Here is a 21,793-nt window from a genome sequence, read left to right as displayed (position 1 = left end):
GAGTGACCAAGGAAGATTTAAGAGTTTCTCCTAAATCCGCCAGTTAGGAGCTACTTTTAGCCTTAAGATGCTTTGTGAATACGGGCCCAGGACATTTTATTTATTTACATACCTATTTATTTTAGTCATATTTAGTTTATATAACTAGTTTATGCCTATTTTACAGGAACAATGTGCAGAATATGACCGAGACAGATTATACTGTAGCTCAGAGGCTAATTTGCATTAAATAGTCCTTTTGTATTTCTAGTGTTGACTACATCTATCATCTGTTTTCATCCTTTAAAGGTGTGTAATAGACAATGTTGTATGTAAATGCAAATAGGATTTTTGCTGTATTATTCATAAATCCATTTTGAAACACTGAAGCAACTAATTCATTATTCAATTCATTATTCAAAAATAATTCTATGGAAATGCATGGATTCCAGTTGCTGCTACTGGAAGAAACTGGAATCCATGCATTTCCACTGAATTATTTTTGGAATCTGATCCCTTATCATACCTGTTCATTCTTACTCGTCGCTCGACTTATCGTGACTAAATTCAAGATGGCTGCAAACGCTAAACTTCGTGAAGATACTGTCTGTATAAATCGTCTTGTAAGTAAACTACCAGTGCTTTTTCAAAGTTCTCAATGTCTCGTTTTAAATGTCAGGGCCCTCGGAAGTCTACCAATGAAGTGTGAAGATACATTGAGCCTCGTAAATGGTGTAAAACAGTGATTTATTTGCATGGCTAGCCCGATGCCGAAGCACCACCATTGAAAAAGCTGTTGGTAGCATCGGCTAACTAGCGCCAGATTTTGGAGTGCAGGGGACAAGCCGAGATGGGCTATGAGACATACGTTCACACTCGGTATCATGTTTCAATACACTTTAGGTCAATATCACACCGGAATTCTCCTTTAACGGAAAGTTGCCTGACTGATCTGCGAGTGAAAACCTGAAGCTCGCGAGATCAGGATAGTCTCACGAGGCTATTGGGCTTCAGGGCCCTCTGACCCCTTGGGCCCCTGGGCCTGGGCCCGGTAGGCCCGTGCAGTAATCCATCCCTGGTAATAAGTGGTGCCTAAACCAATTAGCCAGGCTATCACTGTTTAAAGTGGGCACCTCATCATCACCCACACAACTGCAAATATGCAGATATGAATCTTTAAAAATAACATTTGGTCATGAAAGCAGATACTTTTACCCAAACGTAATGCAGAGTATGTATTCCTCAGGAAGTGAACTGTCTGGATTTCACACCCGATCTTGGTAGGCCTGTTGTAAGCACCTTACCAGTTTAGCAATGTTGTGTTGTTGCAATAAAACCTGTATGGCAACCCTGTATCAAAACGACCTGTTATGAAGTTTTAAATCTGAAAATGTACAAGATGTACAAAATATATTTTATCGGTGATATATCAGTTCTTGTATTTAATCATTATTCCAGAATGGGTAAGGTCTAAACATGCACAGAAGTTGGAGCAGGATCTAGAGACGGAACGCAAGACCGTTGCAATCTTGAAGGCAAAGAAGGATCAGGAGCAGATCCTTTGGCAGCAGGTGGAGAAGAAGCTGATGGAGAGGCAGCACATCTACTGCAGTTTGACCACGCCCAAGGCGTATAGGAAGCCAATAGAGAACGACCTGCTGGACATGGCGGTTCATGAGCCAGCCCTCGCCCAACTGAACATGAAGAAGGATGTAGAGAATATTTTCATGAATGACCGCAGATGCAGGTTACGAGAACGAAGACAAGCGCATGAACGGGAGTCTGATGTGGGTCTATCTGAAGATCTGGAAAGAAAAGAGTTCTCTGCAGAAACCCATGACAGCCGAGGGGTCTCAGCTGGGTACACAGCCCACTGAGAAATAAAATGGTCAAGAGGATATAGTGACATAAATTATGTGATAGATTTGAATTTCAATCATGCACTGCATATTCCTCATAGAAAATAACATGGAAAGGTTTTTGTCTTTGGAAAAGCTGATAAATATAAATAAATGTTTAAATAAACCACTCAGTTGAACTCTCAGTCCTTGCAAAAATGCATTATAAATACAATCAGAGAAATAATGAGACATAAGTCCATTTCAAGTACTCCAGCTATAAGAAGTGACCAAGATTTAGGTCACTGGTTGACAATGAAAGGTTATTTTGGAGTGAGGAAAGTGATATTAATATAGCCTTCATATTAATATATAAACTTATGAAGGAAGACTTGATTCAAAACTCTGTCTGGTTTTGTGCTCTTACTGGTAAATAATCAGGACATTTTATGTATGTATACTCATTCATTCATTTAGTTTATTTTACAGGGACAATGCACAGTATATTACAGAGGCAGATTGAAGCCCAGAGGCTAATTTGTATTTGGAGTCCCTGATATAATATAGAGGGAATGCACAGATAGCACCCTGTAGAAAAAGATCTCCAAATTCCTGTAGCATAACAGCTCTTTTGAGTTTGGATTTCAACATCAACATCTCATCTGGAGGTTTGGGTGTGTGTGTGTGTGTGTGTGTGTGTGAATGTGAAAAGGAGATTTGGATGACACTGTCTGTCTGTTTAAAGGGAACAAGGAATGTTACCATAAAAAAGGCATATGTGGGATGAGGTCTTGTGAGATCTGTCACAGCCAATGCATGAGACTTGAGAGTCTTGATACTGACCGGTCTTGATTTCGAGAAAACTTTTACGCATTTCGGTATCGATATCGACTCGGTCTTGTCTCGTTCTTGGACATATAGGACTGGTAGGCATTTTTTTCAAGACCAGGCAACTCCACTCATCACAAAGCTTTAAGATAACATAAGAGCAAGGAGGAAATAAGGACATATCCAGTTAACAGGTGTGCTCTTACCAGCATTAAACAATTTGTTTCCCCACATCTCTTAGACCAGTTGGAGCAGTTTCATGTCCCTGTTGATGAGAGTTTCAGGCGTCAAGACGTCAGAATTGCCAAGCATCCTGTTGGGGCTGTTCTATTGTGAGCCTGAAGTTTCATCTGACATTTCATTTGGATTGTCTGAAGCTATTTGAACAATGGATGCAGAGCCAATATATCAGAAGTCTTTGATTTGGATATGTCATTGAAAATGGTCAAGAATGAGGATATTGTGACATAAATTATATGATAGATTTGAATTTCAATCATGCACTGTACATGAGGATGTATAGTGCTCAGCTATAAGTAATAAGTGATTTTGGTCACTGGTTTGTAATGAAAGGTTATTTTGGACTGTTAAAAGTCATATTCATCTACCTTTCAAGACTTTCTTCTTATAAAGGATGACTCAATTCAAAACTGGTAGTGTTACTTATCGGTAAATAATATCAGGACATTTCATATATTTGTATACTATTTTTTTTTTTTTACAGGGACAATATGACCGAGACAGAGGGTAACTTGCTTTTGTAGTCCCTTTGTATTTCTATTACAGTCTTGACTACATCTATCAGCTGTTTGCATTCTTTATAATTCTACATAATAAACAATGTTGTAGGCTATGTAAATGCAAATAGTATTTATTGATGTATTCATAAATAAAAACTCTGAAGCAACTAATTCATATTGTTCTAAGAAACATTATCCTTTAACTCTATTTCTTCATAGTTTTATTGACTGATGTTTGACAAAAAACGACACACAACCACTGCTCCTTCTTAATAAAAAACAAAACAAAAAACAGTTGGAAGAACAATTACATGATTCACCTCTTAAGACACACCCAAAAAAGAAATGACTATAAGAGGACTAAGATCAAGTGAAACTAATGTCAGGGGGAATCCGTTTACAGGTAGGCTGGCTAATGATGGTTTGAACAGCTGTTAGTGCTTGTCTGATTTTCATATTTTTACAGTATATTTTGCATACAAAATACTGTTGATAATTCAAAATTACAATGTTACTGTGCCAATTTGACAATTCATGACCACCTTTTTAATTGGCCTGGTTGAACCCAGATGAACCTGTTAGCAAATTTGAATTAGCTTTGAAGGTCCAAGTCAGTCAGGGTTCACCAAGGCTAACCTTTAATATCTTGTTTGACTGCAGTGTAGATGGGCAACTTGAACGACCCAGACATAAGGCCCGGCCAGGGGGCAGGTGGGGATAACAGAAAATGGGAATATTACGCCTATGTTGGTGCCCTGGGCGGTTGTCGCTGCTGTTGGTAAGTGACGTTTCCTTGAATTTCCCCTTGGGGATCAATAAAGTATCTATCTATCTATGTTACAGTCACTTGGTTCAAAATTGTGCCTTTTGAGCTAGAGTAAATAATCACCTACGGCGGACCTTATGTCCGCTGGAAAGAACAAACAGTGTGTTGCAATAAAAGCCTGTGCAACTATAGCCTAGTAATAAGTGGTTCCTGCAATTAGCCTGTTGTTATGTTTAAAGTGGACACCTCATCATCACACACACAACTTAGTCTTAATATATGCATGTGAACCTTGAAACATAACACTTGATCATGTAGGCTAAGTATTCTCTTATCCAAAGTAGGCTATTAGCCTAGCCTATGTTCACCTCGATCTACTGTTGCGATAAAACCTGTATGGCAACCCTGTATGAAAATGTCACGCTATCTAAAATTGAAAATGAACCAGGGATGGATTACTGCACGGGCCTACCAGACCCAGGGGCCCAAGGAGTCAGGGGGCCCTGAAGCTCAAGCCTTTGCATGGAATCATTGCCTCAGTATCAACAAACCAGGATGTAGGCTATGAATCTGATTGAATTTAGTATTGGCCATCCCCAAAATGCACCAGAATACAGGCAATCACATCAAACAAATTAATGTTTTTCTGGGGGAGGACCCCCAAACCCCCCCTCCCACATATATAACAATTAGTGGGGGCCCCTTAACACATCTGGGCCCAGGGGCCCAAAAGTTCATAATCCGCCCATGAAATGAACAAAATAGTTGTATGGGTGACATATTAGTGATCTTGTCTTTAATAATTATTCCAGACATATGGATTAAAAAGACACAGATACAGAAGCTGAAGCAAGATCTAGAGAGTGAACGCAAGTCCGTCATCATCTTGAGGGCAATCGAGAAGAGTCATCAGGAGCAGACGATCCGGGACCTTTGGCAGGTGGAGCAGAAGTTGATTGATAGGCAAGACATCTTCTGCAGTACATGGCGGCTCACATGCCGGCCCTCGCCCAACTGGACATGGAGGAGGATCTTTATAACATCTTCAGAAATGATAAAGTCTGCGCAAATATTTTTAACAAAAACAAACGCAATAACGGGAGTATAATGTGGAGCTGTCTCGAGCACTGGAGGAAGGTGGCTCCACCGAAACACCAGTGGGCCAAGGCATCTCTGCTGGGTACACAGCCCACTGAGAAATAAGATGTCAGGAAGATATTGTGACATAAATCATGTGATAGGTTTGAATTTCAAGCATGCACTGTACATTCCTGATGTTTATGCATATAATAGAAAATAATGTGGAAAGGTTTTTTGAAAAAGCTGATAAATATAAATAAAATGTTTCAATGGATCTCTCAATTGCCTCAATCCTTGCTAAACAGTGTAATAAAATTGGAGAAGTAAAGAGACTTGACTCATTTTCAAGAACTGCTCAGCTTGGTACAAGTAACAAAAAGTGACCAAGGAAGATTTTGGTCACTGGTTTACAATAAAAGTTTATTTTGGAGTGTCAAAAATGATATTCATCTACACTTCAAGACATTTTGAAGGAAGACTCACATCTGCCTATACATAAATATACCCATTTATTTATTTAGTTTATGGCCGTCTTAGCAATTACCAATACAGTCTTTACATCTATCAGCTGTTTGCATCCTAAGATGCATAATAAACAATGTTGTATGTAAATGCAAATAGTATTTTATTCAACACTGAAACAACTAATTCAGATTATTCTAAGAAACATTATCCTTCAGAGTAGTAATAATTTAGACTGATATTTTACTAAAAATTACATACCCACTGGCTCCTTCAAAAAAGAAAGAGAGAAAACTTGGAACAATTACATAATGTAAAAAATTTAGAATGACTATAAGAGGAAGATCAAGTGTAAGTGAAACTAATGTGAGGATGAACCCATATACAAGTAGCCTCACTTTGATAGTTTTAAGAACTTTGTGTCTGTTTGATTAATATGTTTACGGCATATTATGCATACAGTAAAAAAGCTAGGTGCATACTATTCATTTGATAATTCAAAATGACAATGTTACTGTCAGTTCATGACCACATTTGACAGTAGTCCTTCATTGCAAAATGGATTGAATATCTATATGATCTCCGACCTGGGCAACCATCACCAGGTGGCCTGGCTTGACGGGCTAATGGTGTTTTAAGTATCTTTATCTATTAGTGTTGTACTGTTACAATACAACGTGCATGGCTGGCTGTCTAGAAATGAACTCCTCAAAGTCCTACTACAAGGCCTGTAGAGGGCAGCACTGGCATTGATACTGTATATTCATTTTCACATCATTAGAAGGTGAAAGTGAGGATAAAAAGGAAAGACATCATGTTGGAATCACATAGATCTTTTATTATTTATTTTCTACGTCAGGATTACACTGTTATCTGGTGTGGTTATAAGAGGTGGACAACTGGATGTTATCTTTGTGACCACAAGGACATCAAACGGGCCACTGCTTTGGAAGACCAGAGAAGGGCAGGAGGCGGCGAAGGAGATGGCGCCATCTCATTAACTAATAGTCCACAATAATTGTGTCCACTTTCCCGTCCCATTCAGCAGGTCTTCTCAATCTTCTCTTGCCATAAAAACAGCAGCTCATCCCCTGGTGCCCTTTCTAAATATTGCAGCAGCTATTCTCTTTCCACACTGCTGACACCTTTGTGATCTATAAGCCCAGGAGGCTGGCTCTAGTTGCACGAGACATTAGTCCCTCATCACTCCTGGGTATTGCAAAAGAAGAAAAAAATAGCCCAGGTCACCCTATACACCGTAGCCAGGTTACCACTGACGTGAAACACAGCCGTCGTCCTGGTACCCAGAGACATGCTTCCTCCCAATTTAAAAGTACAGTGGATTGCCCCAAGAAGCCAGTCGCAATCAACAGCATTACTCGGGGTTAAATGTATACATTTGTGTACAGATATACTGTATAGTAGATCTATTTCTAATAATTTACAAGGATATATACATTCAAGATTCGTTGCAGTCAAGACATCTGCACAAAACATATCACTGTCACACGAATAACAGCAATATGTATTTATTTGTACACATTATATTTATAAATATATATTTGCTATATATGTATATATTATAAAATTTCTCTCTCTATCTGACCCATCAGATGTGACAAGTTGTCAAACTCTCTCCTTGTTGGCTGCGACAGTGGAACAACAGAATGACAAGTAAGCCCACTAGTATGGTTGAGGCCACCACAAAGTAATTTTCACATCTTCACGTTTCTATAGCAACACGACACAGCATAAAGAGAAGGGGGGGGGGGGCACAACCTCAGATCAAACAGGAAGCTAGTATCAGCACAGAGGCGTGCACTGGACAGGAATAGGATGTCATCATCACAGGTGTTCGGAGTATAGTCACTATAGTATGTGCTTTGGGAAAATGTGCTATGGGCCATGAGTGGACGAATGGACGCACCTAGCCTGACGCTACACTGTCGCTTTTGCTTTAGTTTGGTTGGTTGCTTTTGCCACAAGTGGCAAAATCCCTTGTATCTTTGTTAATGCTAGAGCTTTGGTTTGTGATTATGTTTCCAATGGCTCGCGCACACTACCACCTGTTATAGGGTGTGGGGTGGGGAGTATCATGATTTCGTGGTTCTGGGACAGCTGCCACGTGTCGGCAGAGGACCAGAACAGAAATGATGATCACATCTGCCAGGTCATCCTTTCCCAATGAAGACCCACTGGATATCAGGAACTGAAGCAATCCTGTAAACTCCTCTAGACAAGAGAAGCTTGCTCGCACTTAGACACAAGAGATTCACACACACAAAGCGATACAAATGGATGGATTGCGAGCACAGAGGCCCCGTGAGGACCCATGCAATCTCAATGACTGGGTCTCCGAGAAGCCAGGAGAGTGATGTGTGATTCAGGTCTGGGAGGTGGCTGATGTACTCTGGGGACCCCCCAATGAGTCTTTTATTTGTACAGAGAGTCAGAGGAACTGCACGGGGGAGGCGTGCTTACTCAAATGACCAGATTTCAATGTCCTGCACGACAAAGTCCTCTTTCTTGGAGAGCATTGGGTTGCCGAATGTCTTGCAGGAATGACTCCGGCCACGATAGAGATCACCGTCAAGCCACAGCCCAAATTCACCCCTAAAAACACAGAAAAGCACAGAAAGTGAAGTAGCTTGAACAAGTATACTCATACATTAAAACGATTTACATTTACTGTGGAATATGAGAATCAAGTAAGAGCCATGGAAGGAGCTGTAAATTATGTGCCAACTTACCCACCACCCCCAAATGCTAAGGAATCCATATCTCCCTTCATAAAAAACATGTTGTCCCCAGTCCATTTGAACACCTTTAAAAAAACACATTAACTCCATCAGCAACATTAAGGGAAGAAAATGCTTTATTAATCAGTTATTCCATTTCCTTGACCACATGCCTTTACATTTCAATTCAAAACCTCTAGATTAGGTCATAAGGATAAACTGCAGGTGCCTTCTCACCTCGAAGTCTGGACAGAAGGTGAAGAGGAATGTCTCTCCCGTACCATAGAAACCATCGCTGACTTTAAAGGGCTCAGAGGCCAGTGCTCCAAAAACCTTCAAATAAAAAGATACAGTTTATATACCACCACTTTGGGTTACAACCCAAAAACTTTGGCTGGCTTGTCTAAGAAATATTGAACAGCATTTTCCTACCTGCCCATCACTGTCTTTAATAACGAGGAGCACTGGGGAGTCTAGTCCCTGCATAATGCGGTACAGGGTCTTGATGCTCATGCCATGTTTGGTTGTACCGAAGGCCAAGGTCCAGGGATACCCGATTGTTCGAGGGGGCAGGTTTTTCGCAAGCTGGAGATGGCACATTAGAACAGCTTTAGAGGCTAACAAATGTAAATTATGATTGTTGAAAGCTAAGCTACTCTTAAACTGGCAACTGACAAAATGCCATGAAATAATATAAACATAGAGTAGGACTTCATTGAGGTGGCATAATAAGAGCCAGACAAAACAACCGATAGTCAAAAGGATGGATGTAAACTACAGCACTTCGGCGGTGATTGATGACGTTTCAGAACGATTTTCAAGTTCATGAGAACACAAGTATAGAAAAGAACGCATATTGAGAAAAGCCCTATATCTTCTCACCTTCTCGATCTGTTCAGTCTGCAGCAGGTCACTCGGCTCACTCAGGTTGGTCCGGAACACCTCAGGTTCTGGCTCGCTCTTCACACATGGACCATGCTTGGAGTTGACCTCTGCCTTTGTGGTGATCTGAGGGTATAGGCCAGAAATCCACTCAGTATGTATGCAATTGCACGACATGCAAGACCAAGGATCTTAGGTTTAGGAGGAAAGATAGGAGAGGGGGGGCATGTGGGAGGGTTTTAAAGCACACGTCACTCAGTATGGGATGCTATGAGAGCTCAGGAGTCTTAGAGCAAGTCTGGAGGGAGGAAAAGGGAGATCATCGAATCTACATCAGCGACTGGACACACTGGGCACGGATGTAGATTGGGAAGTGCAATGTTTGGGGCCACACTGCCATGCTTGGAGGGCTAAAGTTTGGCTTTTTTTGCTTTCCCTGGCATGAGGATTTTCATCTCTGAAGCAGGTTAAAGAGTTCTCAGGGGGTACAGGACAAGAGGAGCAGGATCAATGGCAAAGCAAACCAAAGGCAAATATCCAAGATGCACAGGAAATAAGAACTTTCCCCAGTTGAATGTGTATCACGACAATAGCTTTCTATGCTTGTTTGCAATACTGTGCCAGGTTAGATTTTCACTCTTGGATTTTTGCACCATGTCCAAGCTGATGGTTATGGTATTAAGGTGTTAGTGCCAGAGGCCACACAAGTCTGTATAATGTTAGTGGGTAGGAAAAAAACTGCTGCACACATAACCCTTTTCAACCCTGTCAATCAACCCTGCAGTCTATGGTCTAGACTAAAAAAAAACTCAGCATTGCACTTCACGGCTGTGTCTTCCCAGCAGAGAAAGGAAACTTTCCAAGAACTGCAATGCTGAATCTATTCCAGTTCCCTGACCTCTACTGTTAATGGAATAATGTGTCTCCCTTATGGTCTCAAAGCTTGTAAACAGTCTAGCTGTGTTCTTCTGCTCACGGTTCTTTAACACACGAGCAAAGATGTTTCCCTACCCTGCCTCCCACCCATGTTAAGTCAATAACAACAAAGAACTCGGATGGCTGGGGTATTGCGCTCAGGGAATGAATGAGGAAATTATTTATTTGTTCAGAATATGAAATCAATCGGTGCCCTTTTGGCATTTCAAACTTCTGGCCAATCTTAGAATTCCACTGTCTACACAAAGGCCAAAGCAGTCTGCTAACTGGAGAAGTCCAAGTCCTCCACCATCTCAAATATTCACATTCCTTTTAGATCACTAATGAGGCCAAATGCAGGCTAAATGTTGTTACTAGCCACATGCCATAAGTGAAATTATTTACGTCCTGTGCTGCCCTATGAATATGGGCTGCACACGGACCCCAACTCGAAGATGGGCTCTAGTCACTTCGACACGCCCACCATTAGCAGACTGCAAGGGTCAATGCATGAGCGCAGTGGAACTGGGCAGGCACCTGGAGGCGTTTGCAGAGCGAACGCAGGTCCTCGCTGTTTAGTGCATCAATCCGCCGGTAGTACTCAGCCACCGACACTACCTGTTGCAGAGACAGGAAGAGCAGTGTGGTGATACGTCTGTCTGCCCTGAGATCATGGTTAAGGGGTGTTAAGGGGCCCAATGGAAAAATAGAGACCAGTGATTAAAGAGATAGAGCGTTTAACATCAACCACTTGAAACCACCAACCACAGCTCCTGTCCATTCAGCATACTTCCACTCATTTTTGGAGAGGTATAAGATTTAGCTGTGATTGGGAAATGTATATTATTAATAACAGTTAGTAGTAGCTTGACGTGGTAACACCTGCTTTGTGAGTGGAGTGATTAAAGCATTAATTAGCATCAAGTTAAACTTTAGGACAGAACAAGAGTCAAGCAACGCAAAGGGAACAGAAAATGAGACTTTAGGAGTTAAGAGTGCTGTCCAACATGGCAACAGTTGTGCCAAGTCATCTGCAGAATCCCATGGAGCCGTCTGGGTCAGGTTATGGTGCCTCCCTCTCTGGAGGGGAGGGATGGAAGGGGGTGACAGCTGGGTCACTCCCCTCTGTGCTTATGAGCGGCCACAGAAGGGCCAATGTGGACTAAATCAGCTTGCTCTAAAGAGAATGACATGACAAGTGCGCTACACACACCAGACAGAAAACAGGCGGCCATGCCCAACCACTATATGAAACATGCATTACAAATAAGAGATCCAAATAACGACAAAATGCCTTATGCTTAGATAGCCTACTCTGGTATACCCGATATTATCTCATATCAATACCAATAGTTATTTGCCACACAGATGTTTTAAGAACCGCCAAATTTAAGATACGCGATTAAGTCAAGACATTGTGATTGCTTCTCTTAAACTATTACGGCTCTACAACTCCTCATGACTTGACCCCCCCCCCCCCCCCCCCCCCCCCCACACACACACACAAAAAAAGGCCAATCTGACATAAAACATCACAGAAGAGACGTGGGCTACGTGTGGAGGAGTGCAACAGTTTGTGTGCGTAAAGTCCACACTAAAGTGCTCTTCGCGCAAAGACGGCAACTCCGAGGGAAATACTCGACCCAACATGCTGAAAGTTGGCGATACCAACGCTTCGAAACTTAATCAATCAATAGTCGTTGCTTGCATTGTTGCAACTTGCAATAGCACAAATCACGGCTTTGGGAAAGGCTGCGCAATCACGCCAAACTTCTATTTCATCACTCAAAACTGTGTAACTGCACCCTACATACACACCACCACTTACACTGTGCTAAACTACAATATCTACGCACGGAAGCAAGTCGAATATATTAACAAAAAATCACAAGTATTACCAAGCCAAAGCTGTATTTGGGTGTCAGTTGCAGCCCTTCTTTAATTCTTCTGGAGAAAAACATGGCAATGCAAGGTGCTCCGTACGGCCGTTACATAAAAACTATCCTGAGTCAATACATCCAGTGGTAGACGAAGCTGAACTCAAACAAGCGACACGGACGGAGGACTGATACAATCCCTTGAGTTAAATGGGCCTGTGCGAGGCGATGTCTGGATCAGTCATGAACCAATAGGAATCCAGGATGAAAGATTACTCATCACCAATTCGTCGCCGATTTCATGAAGACTGAAACAAATCTATTTTCTTTCTACGCATGACGCATCACGGAGGATAATATTGGCTGCACATAACATTTCGCAAACAAGTCCATAACAGTGCAGTTCATGTGATACAGGATACTTCAGGAGAACAATCTTACCATCTTAAAATAAATATATTTAGCAATACTTTTTCACTATATATTTGAAAAAATAAAATAAATATTTTTATTAATACACAGTAACTGCTTATATTACTACTTGCACCATAAATAAACAGTTTTTTGGCATACTTTATCCACTTGCACAATTTCCAAGTACAAAGGTAATGTCAAAAGGCTACCAGTCAAACTTATCATGCACATATTTCCTTGGTTTGGACAAACAGAACAATGAGATGTAAGAGGAATATAACACTGGATTGCAGAGACAGAAACAGACCTGATTGAATTAAAGAGGAAATGTATACGAGTGAGTCACTACAAAATCATGCATCTTCCTTATCCCTGAGCAGAGCACTGAGACATGAAGATATCGCTACATAAACAGTGCATCCTTTTGAGAAGAGAAATTATGTCTTTATACATAAAAAAAAACAACCCAAACAAGAGATTTAATGGACACTGACAGACAACAAAAGCGTTCATGCAATCAAAGAGGCATAAATATGTGCATAAATATAGCAGACCATCCATACTTGCAGGCATCCAGTCTCACCACCGAGCTCAGTTAAAGCTCTAGCTGCAGCGTAAATCACGGAGTTTAACTTGATTATTGAGGCACAAACACGCAAATTAGACATCTCCATAACAAATAACAAAACAAGATTAAACCACAGTCACATTGATATTGATCACACAAATCACAGTTATATATAGACACAACACAGCACACATAAGCACACATAATATTATAAATAGCAACATAATTAAATAACAAGCAAGACGATGGCTTGCGAATACATGAGACACAGACCGTAGCTGGCAGGCTGTTGACATTGGCCAACAGGCCGAGGGGATAGGGACAACATGTCCGCATCAGTCTTACCTCCCACTCCTTGGAAGTTATGTCAGCCGCTGGCTTTTCCTCTCCCTCTTCTGTTTCGGCAGTCTTTTTCACGACCACGAAGCCCGGCTCGCGGGTCACACCACTCTCGCCGTACATGTCGGGGGTCCACTGGACGAAGAACGAGTACAGGTGGTCTGACCTGGAGACAAGAAAGGAAATAGTCAGGGACCCTTGGTCAGTGGGGTCTTCACCACCTTCTCCAGCATGCTTGATCAACAACGCCTGCGATTCTGTTGAACCTTCAGGGTCGGTTTCTCAGACATTGATTAAGCCTAGTCCTATACTATAAAAGAACTTCAATGAAGATGTCCACTGAAAAAGTTTTTAGTTTTAGTATAGGCAGGACTAGACCCATCCATGTCATAGAAATGGGCCCTCATATTCCACACATCCACCTTCTTAAGATTCATGGTCAGATGGCCTTTGTGAGAAAATGAAATGCAGTCCATCTCACAGACACTCTACTATAATGGTAGATGGCATGGCCTATCCCACCCATAACATTCTATTTATATACAAAATGTACATACCGTAACTGCACTTATACATACCAATATTCTACTGTTCTTATAATATTAATGCCATCACACTGTGAACTACAGTATACTCCATAGTCAACTGCACATATCTGTCTATATTGTTCATACTGCATATCCATATTTATTCTGCTCTTACAATTTTACGGTTAATACACTGCACATATCTGCTGGTTCACAGAACTATAAAACATATACTGTTTACACTGCACTACCTGCTTATACTGTTGACATGGCACTTTTCTGCTTTTTTGCATTTCTGGTTAGACACTAACTGCATTTCGTTGTCTCTGTGACAATAAAGTTGAGTCTAATCTAATGAACCTGTGCTGTATATGACACCATTCATGCTTCCACCAAGTCATGGACTGACTAAGTAGATATTCATACAGAACAGGGTGGCACTGACTCTTCCAAGCATTATTTTAGTGTTGAAAATCTGCTATAAATCTGTAATCAATACAGACTTTACAGACAATACAGTTTAAAGTGACAGTCTGCCCTTTGGGACTCAAGTTAAGACACCCATGACTCCCTCGTTCATTATGTGTTTCTGTGGTGACTCACACGGTCACCCTACACAAAGCAGAGACAGCGGACAGCAGAGACAAGGAGGCTGGCTTGGTCAGTCACACACGGTTTGGACCCATGCCAGCACCCTGCCGGTTCCCTAGAGCTAGACTTGCTAAGTAGCGCTATGAAATGACCACTACACTATAGATGGCTCGGCCTGACCATTATAGTGCACTGCACGCACAAACAGGCAAACACACAAAAACATCTTCCGGCTGGCCACTCAAATGGGTCAGCCTGCAGCAAAAATCATAATCTGCAATGTCTTCACTTAAAAAGACGCCGACATGGGGACTGTGTCTGATTTAGCCCATTATATTTAACACATAATATATACTGGCAGGGCTACAAAGAACTTGGCAACATGTTCACAGAAATGATTAGTGTTTATATTACTGTCTGGATGAGGTGACTTCTGGAACATGGGGCTGTGGGCCATGTTCCATATTTTTTACTCGTCAAGTTACGGCTAATGAAAGGACACTTTGTTTAGGGTGTGGACGGAAAAAAAAAAAAGTCTTGTGTACAGTAATTTGTCTCCCCCAAGTAAACATGGTAGGACATCACAAAACGGACCCATAATGCAATTATACTGTTTTGGCAAATTAGATAGAGATTTTCTGTCCTAGAAAAGGGGGAAAAAAACACAAGGGCAAACTTCATCTGTACCTAATCCACTTTGAGGAAGAACATGTTAAGCCCCTTCGCGTTGACTCCATTAGGAAGCACCGATAAAGAATATTAAAACTGATATGACTCAAGGGACTCCCTCCCTCAACTGGTGGACTATGACTAGTGGGGAACTCTTTATCGGTCAGTCAGAGACACATTTCACCCACGGAGTGGGATTCTTTTGGCTATAATATAGCCCTTAGTGTCGAAGTCAGTGAAAGAGTGCATGTGGTCAGTTCCTGTAACTCAAATGAATTTTATGATAATTTGTGATCATCGTCATTCCATACTGAACAAAGTGTCACCAAGGTCACGAGTGCTTTCTTTCATGTTGCTGTGAGCCGGAATGGCCTCAATATACTTTTCTTTTTTCCATCTTGGCTAAGGACTGATTATGGCCCTTTCTAAATGTTTGGGTAACTGGGCCAAGCAGGAAGTCTCTAGAGAACTGGCAAGGTGAGGATTTTTGGGGAGGGTGGCGTGGGGTGGGGTTGTTCCTGAGAGTATGCATCACCTGGCCAACAGGCCAGCAGTCTGGACCGACGCAGAGCGTAGAGCCTGCCGCTTGTTCTATAAATGACCCACTCTCACCTCTCAGGTGGGACGGCGAACCAGTACTCGTGCTTCCGGTCCCTCTGGGCATACTGCTGCATGGAGGCGCTGGCGTGGGACACGAACGTCTTGCGCATGGCCTTGCCCACCCGTAGGGACAGGAACTTGTGGGACCGGGTCTTCTGCTTCTCTTTGGCCTCTGAGGCTCCTGGAACAGGAAGCACAGAGTCGGTTGCCCTGCCAGTGCCATAAAAGACCGGACATGCTAGCTGGACACCAGCAGCCCATTATACAATAACTAGGTCACTAAAAATAATCTGTATTTAAAGGAAGACTCCAGTAAATCAACAGTGTTTGTATAATGCCTATACAATATGTTACTATGTACCGGTAATTGACAAGATAAATGAATCATAGGAATAATATTTTTGAATCTGAATTGAATTACAGCAATGCTCATATAATGTATATAATAAAGTCATCTCTTTAATATACCACTGCAATCTCCTCATTCTCCAGCCACAGAGGACGAGAATGCATTAAAGCCATTAGCCTACATCGCAGTAATCACAGCTCCAGGATAAACAGCTAATCAATTTCAGGCCCATTCCTTCACCGAAACAGGGCCCCGCTGCGTAATTAAGCAGCTTCCCTTCATTTGAACAGTACTTGAGCGTGAATATATCCTTTATTGTCAGAGGCATAACGCTAATCTCTACATGTGGACCTGGGAGGGAAGGGTCATCTTTGACATCTTTTCTTTCTTCTCATTTCCACCAGTCATGGATTATGGTCCATCACATGGTGGGGTGATGCGAGACAGATCTTAGATCTTAAAAGGACAGTTCATCAGTTTAAGGTCAAAGTGTTTTGCTTTAAGGGGCCACTCTTTTGAGTGATGACCAGGTCTTGTCTGGATGTTGATATTCCACCAGATAACTAATTACATGCTGTACTACCAAGTACGTCTTCACATGAGATTGAGTAGATAATATCACATCATTCAGGTCAACCATCCTTTTGAGCTAAATTTTCTACTGGCATGATGGCTTAAATAATAATTTACAAAAAAAAACAAAAAAACTTTTTTTTAAAGCAGGACTCTCTACATGAGTGAATCTTTAGAATAGGCACAACATGCTAGTTAGCCATATTTTAGAGATAAGAGAAACTAGTTGCTATCTGGAAAGATTTAGAAAAAATATGACAGTGGGGAGATTTTCTACCTTCTTCTGCACCTTGACCTTTCTCTGTCCCATCAGGATTGGCTGGTGTGATCTGACTGGCAGTCACCTGACTACCCTCTTTATGCTCATTGGCTGGTTGCATAGTGTGGCTATCCCCGAGTTCTTCCTTGCCTGCAGAGGGAGCTAACTTGGCGCTACTTCCACTTCCCACGTCCTGTCCCGAGGAGGGGATGTCCGCTGCCATCGTGTCCGAGCTCTGCGACTCAGAAGGGGTACGGGAGCCATCCCTAGCCCCATCTCCTGGCAGAACAGGCTCCTTTCCGGAACCATCCAGGCCTGCGGCAACAGCCCCAGAGGAGTGTTTACTGTCCTCAACGCTGCTGTCTTTTCTGCTGCTTTGCCGCTCCATCTGTGCTCCCTCGGTCGGTCCGGCTCCTCCCGCGTCCTCCCCTGCTTCGGCCTGGTTGATGGTCTGGACGGACTCGGAGGAGGCGTCGGAGGACTTGTGGCGCTGCAGCTCGTCGGAGGAGGGCGACAGCTCGGACTCGGTGAAGACGTCCTCGGAGAGCGAGGCCTCGGTGCTGCGCGGCGCCGTGCTAGCGCTGTCGTTGCCGGCGTCACGCAGCCGCTGGGCCACCTCATCGGCGTTCCCACGGCCAGTCCGCTTCACGTGGCTCACCTCCGGCACAGACGGCTCCAGCTCCAGGTCCCTGCAGGTTTCAAGGGTCAAAGGTCAAGGCCAAGCCAGTTCAATCCAGTTCTGGGCAAATACATTTTTTCTTCATCTTACTGAAAATTTCTATTCCGCATTTATCTGTCTATTTAGCTTAATTGAAGTCTGGTTTTATTTTATTTAAGTCAATTTAATTAAGTTGTGTTCCACAGGCTTTCCAAGAATTGTGAAATTGTGAATAATGACAGTGGACAGCTCCATGATATTAGATGATGCATGATAGCCATCGCTCGCTAATGGATGTCTAAAAACATAAAGGGCAAAGTGATAATCAATCAGAAAAAAGCCCTTTGAGACACTGGTGACGCCAGAGTCAGTTCAGTACTAAAATCTGCCCATAAAGTTTAAGAACTGTGTCCTGACGCCTGTCTATACAAAATATCTGCTATAGAATTTGAGAATTTCACTTCAAAAGACTTTCTGTGCAGACTTTCTGTGGACAAGAATAATTTATTATTTAACTGGTGTGCAACCTCACAACCTCTTGAAAACCTCCCGAAAACTTTTTTGTCTATTTTAAAATAGTTTTATTCCATTTGAACTGGCTCAACCCAGCATCCTGAATACCATCTGTAATGTCTTCAGCAGTAGAGTAGTTAAAAGCACCCAACTGAGGAACAACCTAAACTCTACCATACCATGGCCAGATCAACCTGACAGGTACTCCATGAGCAGTAATCTTTGTATAGATCGCGCCCAAGAGTATAACTTATTTATCCACTTACCAATGCTTAACAGTTGTGTTCAAAAATAGACAAATAGCTAAATTGAGCACCACATCGATGCCTTTAAAAAACGGGTCCTGGTGACCAAACCTAATTAAACCAGACTGAACTCACGGCGGCACAAACTCGCGCATCCTGCTGTCGGTGATCTCACTGCACATGGCGGCCGACACTAACTCCTCCAGCGGGCACATGATGCCGTACTCTTCACAGCCACGCTCCTGCACCAGCCCGTCCGCCTTGTGCGGGTCAAACATGATGTTGTTGGGCGTCACCAGCAGCACCCCGCTCACTACGCCCTGCATGGGGTCAGGAAGAAGTAAAAAGAGAGAAAAAGACAGATGGAACATAGTGTCAGTGTGTTTATGTCTAGTATAACATGAAAGTGACTTTATAATTAAGAGTTTTTAAGTTAATTAAGTTAATTTCTCCTAGATCCTCTTGTATCTGGTAGCCAAGCCCATAATTACTCCTTAATTCATGCGCAAGTCTGCTGACCTTAACGACCCTAATCCCCTAAAATGAAGTGTTTCTATTACATACAGTAGTGGGACCCAGTAGGACAGAACAATTAGAGGCTCTGAATGAAGAGACAAAAGCAGTGAAAAGGTGAAAGTCCAGAGAGTCCAATACATATTATGTTTCTGTTCTAGTTTATTAAAGCAATTCAACATTTTCAATCCTGTTAGTCTGTAAATGCCCTAATTTAAAGGGTTATTTAAAAGATATGGGCATACTGAGACAGTGAAACTATGAAACTTTGCAAAAACCGATTAAACACTCTGTTAACTGTAAAAACACTTCTCACTGGGCCTGATTTAAAGTCATCCTTATTCTTACCATGATGTTTAGTTGAGACACCACCTGTTACAGTCCTAAAAGTTAGTCAACATGTATGCGTTTCTCATTGAGTACCTATTTTTACTTTTTTCATGTTGGATATCAGAGATCATTCTATCAAAATGGCAACTAATTTGTTGGATATGGACAGCTGATTGGATGTCATGGACCTCCTCGCTAAAACAATTACAAATTGTCCTTACACAACACATTAATCTTTTCTCTGTTATATTCTTCAAGTGTAGTCTAGACTTTTCCCAATAGGGAATCATGTTGTAAATCAATAAAGTGAATAGCAATAGTGATACAATTTATGGACACATGGACAGAAAGGAATATCAATAAGAACTTCCATGATGGACAAAGAGAAACAGCAAAATAGATGGAAAACACTGACGCAACCCAATAGAGAAGGAGAGAGAGAGAGAGAGAGAGCGAGAGAGAGAGAGAGAGAGAGAGAGGGAGAGAGAGAGAGAAAAACTATGGTAGATCATGTGTGTTTGCAGCAGATCACCTCACCTTGCCATCAGTGATGTACTTGCAGTTGATCTTGAGGAACTTCTCTGTGAGCGCCTCCTCCTCCTCCGACGTGGATGACACCACCCGCACAGGCCGCGGCAGCGGGTGGGCTGGCAACGGCGGAACATTCCGGCGATGCGTCTCATTGGAGTCCTGTGGCGTAGAGGGAACGGGCCAGAGAGCGTTCAGTGAGAGACGTCTGCGAGCAGTTGTGCACACGCTCACTACCGGCCCGGGGAGCATGGCAACTGAAAGAGCCGGCGCCCATGCAGCTTCACTGCTCTGCCAGTATAATATGCATAATAACAACTGCCTTTTACAGAGAGAGAAAGAAAGAGAGAGAGAGGGAGAGAGCGAGGGAGAAAAAGGGAGAGAGCGAGAGAGAGAGAGAGAGAGAGAGAGAGAGCGAGAGCGCGCGCGAGAGAGAGAGAGAGAGTCCCAGGTGGGCTCATTGCAATGAAATGGCCTGACAGGAAGAGGTCCCCGGGGAGAGGGAGCCCTTTGGTAAGCGCTAATCTGCTGAGGCTATAGGATAACCATGTGACCTGCTCTCTGTTCTCCAGTCACTGAAAGCAGGGAAAACAAGGAGTCTGCTTCAGGCAGTAAGGGCTTGTGAGAACATGCGCATGCGCGCACTCACACACACACACAAAAGAAAGACATGCATACACATACTGTGACACTCACAAAAGAGACACACACACACACACACACACACACACACACACTGAGGATTTCATTTCTTCCTCCGACTTTGTTTGGATGAGCAACGTCTGAACCCTTTGGTTTTCAGTCTGGTTTGGTCCCGGTCCAAACCAATCAGTCATGTGTTGGAGCCCTCACACACGAGATTACACAGAGCTCACAGCTGCAGCCAAAAACTGCTGCCTTCTCTGCCTCACTCCAGCAACCTGCTCTGAGTGCAGCAGCACCACACACCCAAACAGGCCCATTTCAAACAAGTAGGGGCTGTGAGCAAAGTTCTTTTAGGCAAGTCATATTGTCCTCCACTCGGCAGTCATATTGCAACGCATTTTGAGCACTTATTGGGCAGAACTGCGCGTGGCTCCACGACACCAACGTCGCTCCAGCTGCGAGATCACAACACATGATTGGCACGATGTATTCACACATGTCAACTTTTGGGGGCGGAATATGTGTAGACGACTGCTGTGTTTGCGTTACGAACTAACCCCATACATTTCTATAGGAGATTCTTTGAGTGCGGTCTCGTCAATAGAAAGGATCTGCCATGAATGAGCTATGTATGTGGAAACACCCACATGTAAGACACGCCTCTGCATGTAAGACACGCCTCAGACCTCACTGTCAGTTTAAAGACCAACTTCAAGCATTGATTTTTCTCCTAATAGGCAGTGCATAAATAATTTGCATTATAAATCAAGCGTTTACAAATACACACCCCATATAGACATGTTAACTAAAAACTATGCTAAAAACTTTCACTGGAGGGGTTTATAATATTTGGTCTTACTACAAGATTACCACACAAGAGTTAAAAGCCATTTTCGGTGCTTGCGGCCAAATCAAGGAGCAATTTGTACACAAAATAACACTTTTTCAAAGGATTTCACTCACTTTAATTACTAACCCTAACTCCAGCTACCCCTGCTGAGATCCACTGACCTTCGCTGAGCAAATTGCATAATGGCCAGAGCAAATCTGATTTGTGATGGTGCAAAAGTGTCTGCACTCATGACCCGATATGAAGAGGACCTAGACGGTGGGGTGATGAGATCGAAGTCATAGATCAGTGTCCCCCCCCCCTCCCCTCCACCCAGACAAAGACCCTCTTTCAGGTGGGGGCCCTGGCCGGCACAGTACTGCACAGAGGCGCTGTGTTGAGGCAGATAACCCACAAGCTCCGGGGAGGAAAAACAAACAGCTCTGAGTCATCATTACCGTTAACGTTAGCGAGAGGGTGAGGGAGAGGGAACGGTTGGCTGTTTACGGGCTTGTTGGTAGCACTAGAGGCCCAACAA

At 42.7% G+C, this 21,793-nt stretch overlaps 1 protein-coding gene and 1 long non-coding RNA gene across 4 annotated transcripts in view; one reads left to right on the top strand and one right to left on the bottom strand.

Moving 5' to 3' along the window:
* The first annotated feature begins 3,757 nt into the window (after window positions 1-3,757).
* On the top strand, window positions 3,758-5,505 carry LOC143140188 (uncharacterized). Its single transcript, XR_012990573.1, has 3 exons — window positions 3,758-3,788; window positions 4,046-4,163; window positions 4,964-5,505. It is a non-coding gene; the product is annotated as an uncharacterized LOC143140188 (long non-coding RNA).
* Window positions 5,506-6,510: 1,005 nt separating this feature from the next.
* The window catches only part of LOC143140901 (oxidation resistance protein 1-like), a 72,149-nt gene continuing 56,866 nt past the window's right edge, over window positions 6,511-21,793 (bottom strand). For 2 of the 3 annotated variants that reach the window (XM_076302045.1, XM_076302047.1), the window contains 11 exons: window positions 19,791-19,943; window positions 18,546-18,730; window positions 17,013-17,683; window positions 15,826-15,994; window positions 13,433-13,592; window positions 10,766-10,846; window positions 9,314-9,439; window positions 8,864-9,016; window positions 8,669-8,764; window positions 8,444-8,517; window positions 6,511-8,306 (listed from right to left, as the gene is read on the bottom strand). In XM_076302045.1, coding sequence (XP_076158160.1) covers window positions 8,171-8,306; window positions 8,444-8,517; window positions 8,669-8,764; window positions 8,864-9,016; window positions 9,314-9,439; window positions 10,766-10,846; window positions 13,433-13,592; window positions 15,826-15,994; window positions 17,013-17,683; window positions 18,546-18,730; window positions 19,791-19,943 — 2,004 coding nt within the window. In that variant the 3' untranslated portion in view covers window positions 6,511-8,170. The remainder of the gene's footprint in view (window positions 8,307-8,443; window positions 8,518-8,668; window positions 8,765-8,863; window positions 9,017-9,313; window positions 9,440-10,765; window positions 10,847-13,432; window positions 13,593-15,825; window positions 15,995-17,012; window positions 17,684-18,545; window positions 18,731-19,790; window positions 19,944-21,793) is intronic. The other variant, XM_076302046.1, reaches the window with a different exon arrangement.

Source organism: Alosa pseudoharengus, unplaced genomic scaffold (genome assembly GCF_046254945.1).
Source record: "Alosa pseudoharengus isolate Yale_2024_CS ecotype anadromous, Long Island Sound unplaced genomic scaffold, YU_APseudo_1.1 YU_APseudo_1.1_scf_23, whole genome shotgun sequence".
Classification (NCBI taxonomy): Eukaryota; Metazoa; Chordata; class Actinopteri; order Clupeiformes; family Clupeidae; genus Alosa; species Alosa pseudoharengus.
This window is presented reverse-complemented; position numbering and strand designations above follow the sequence as displayed.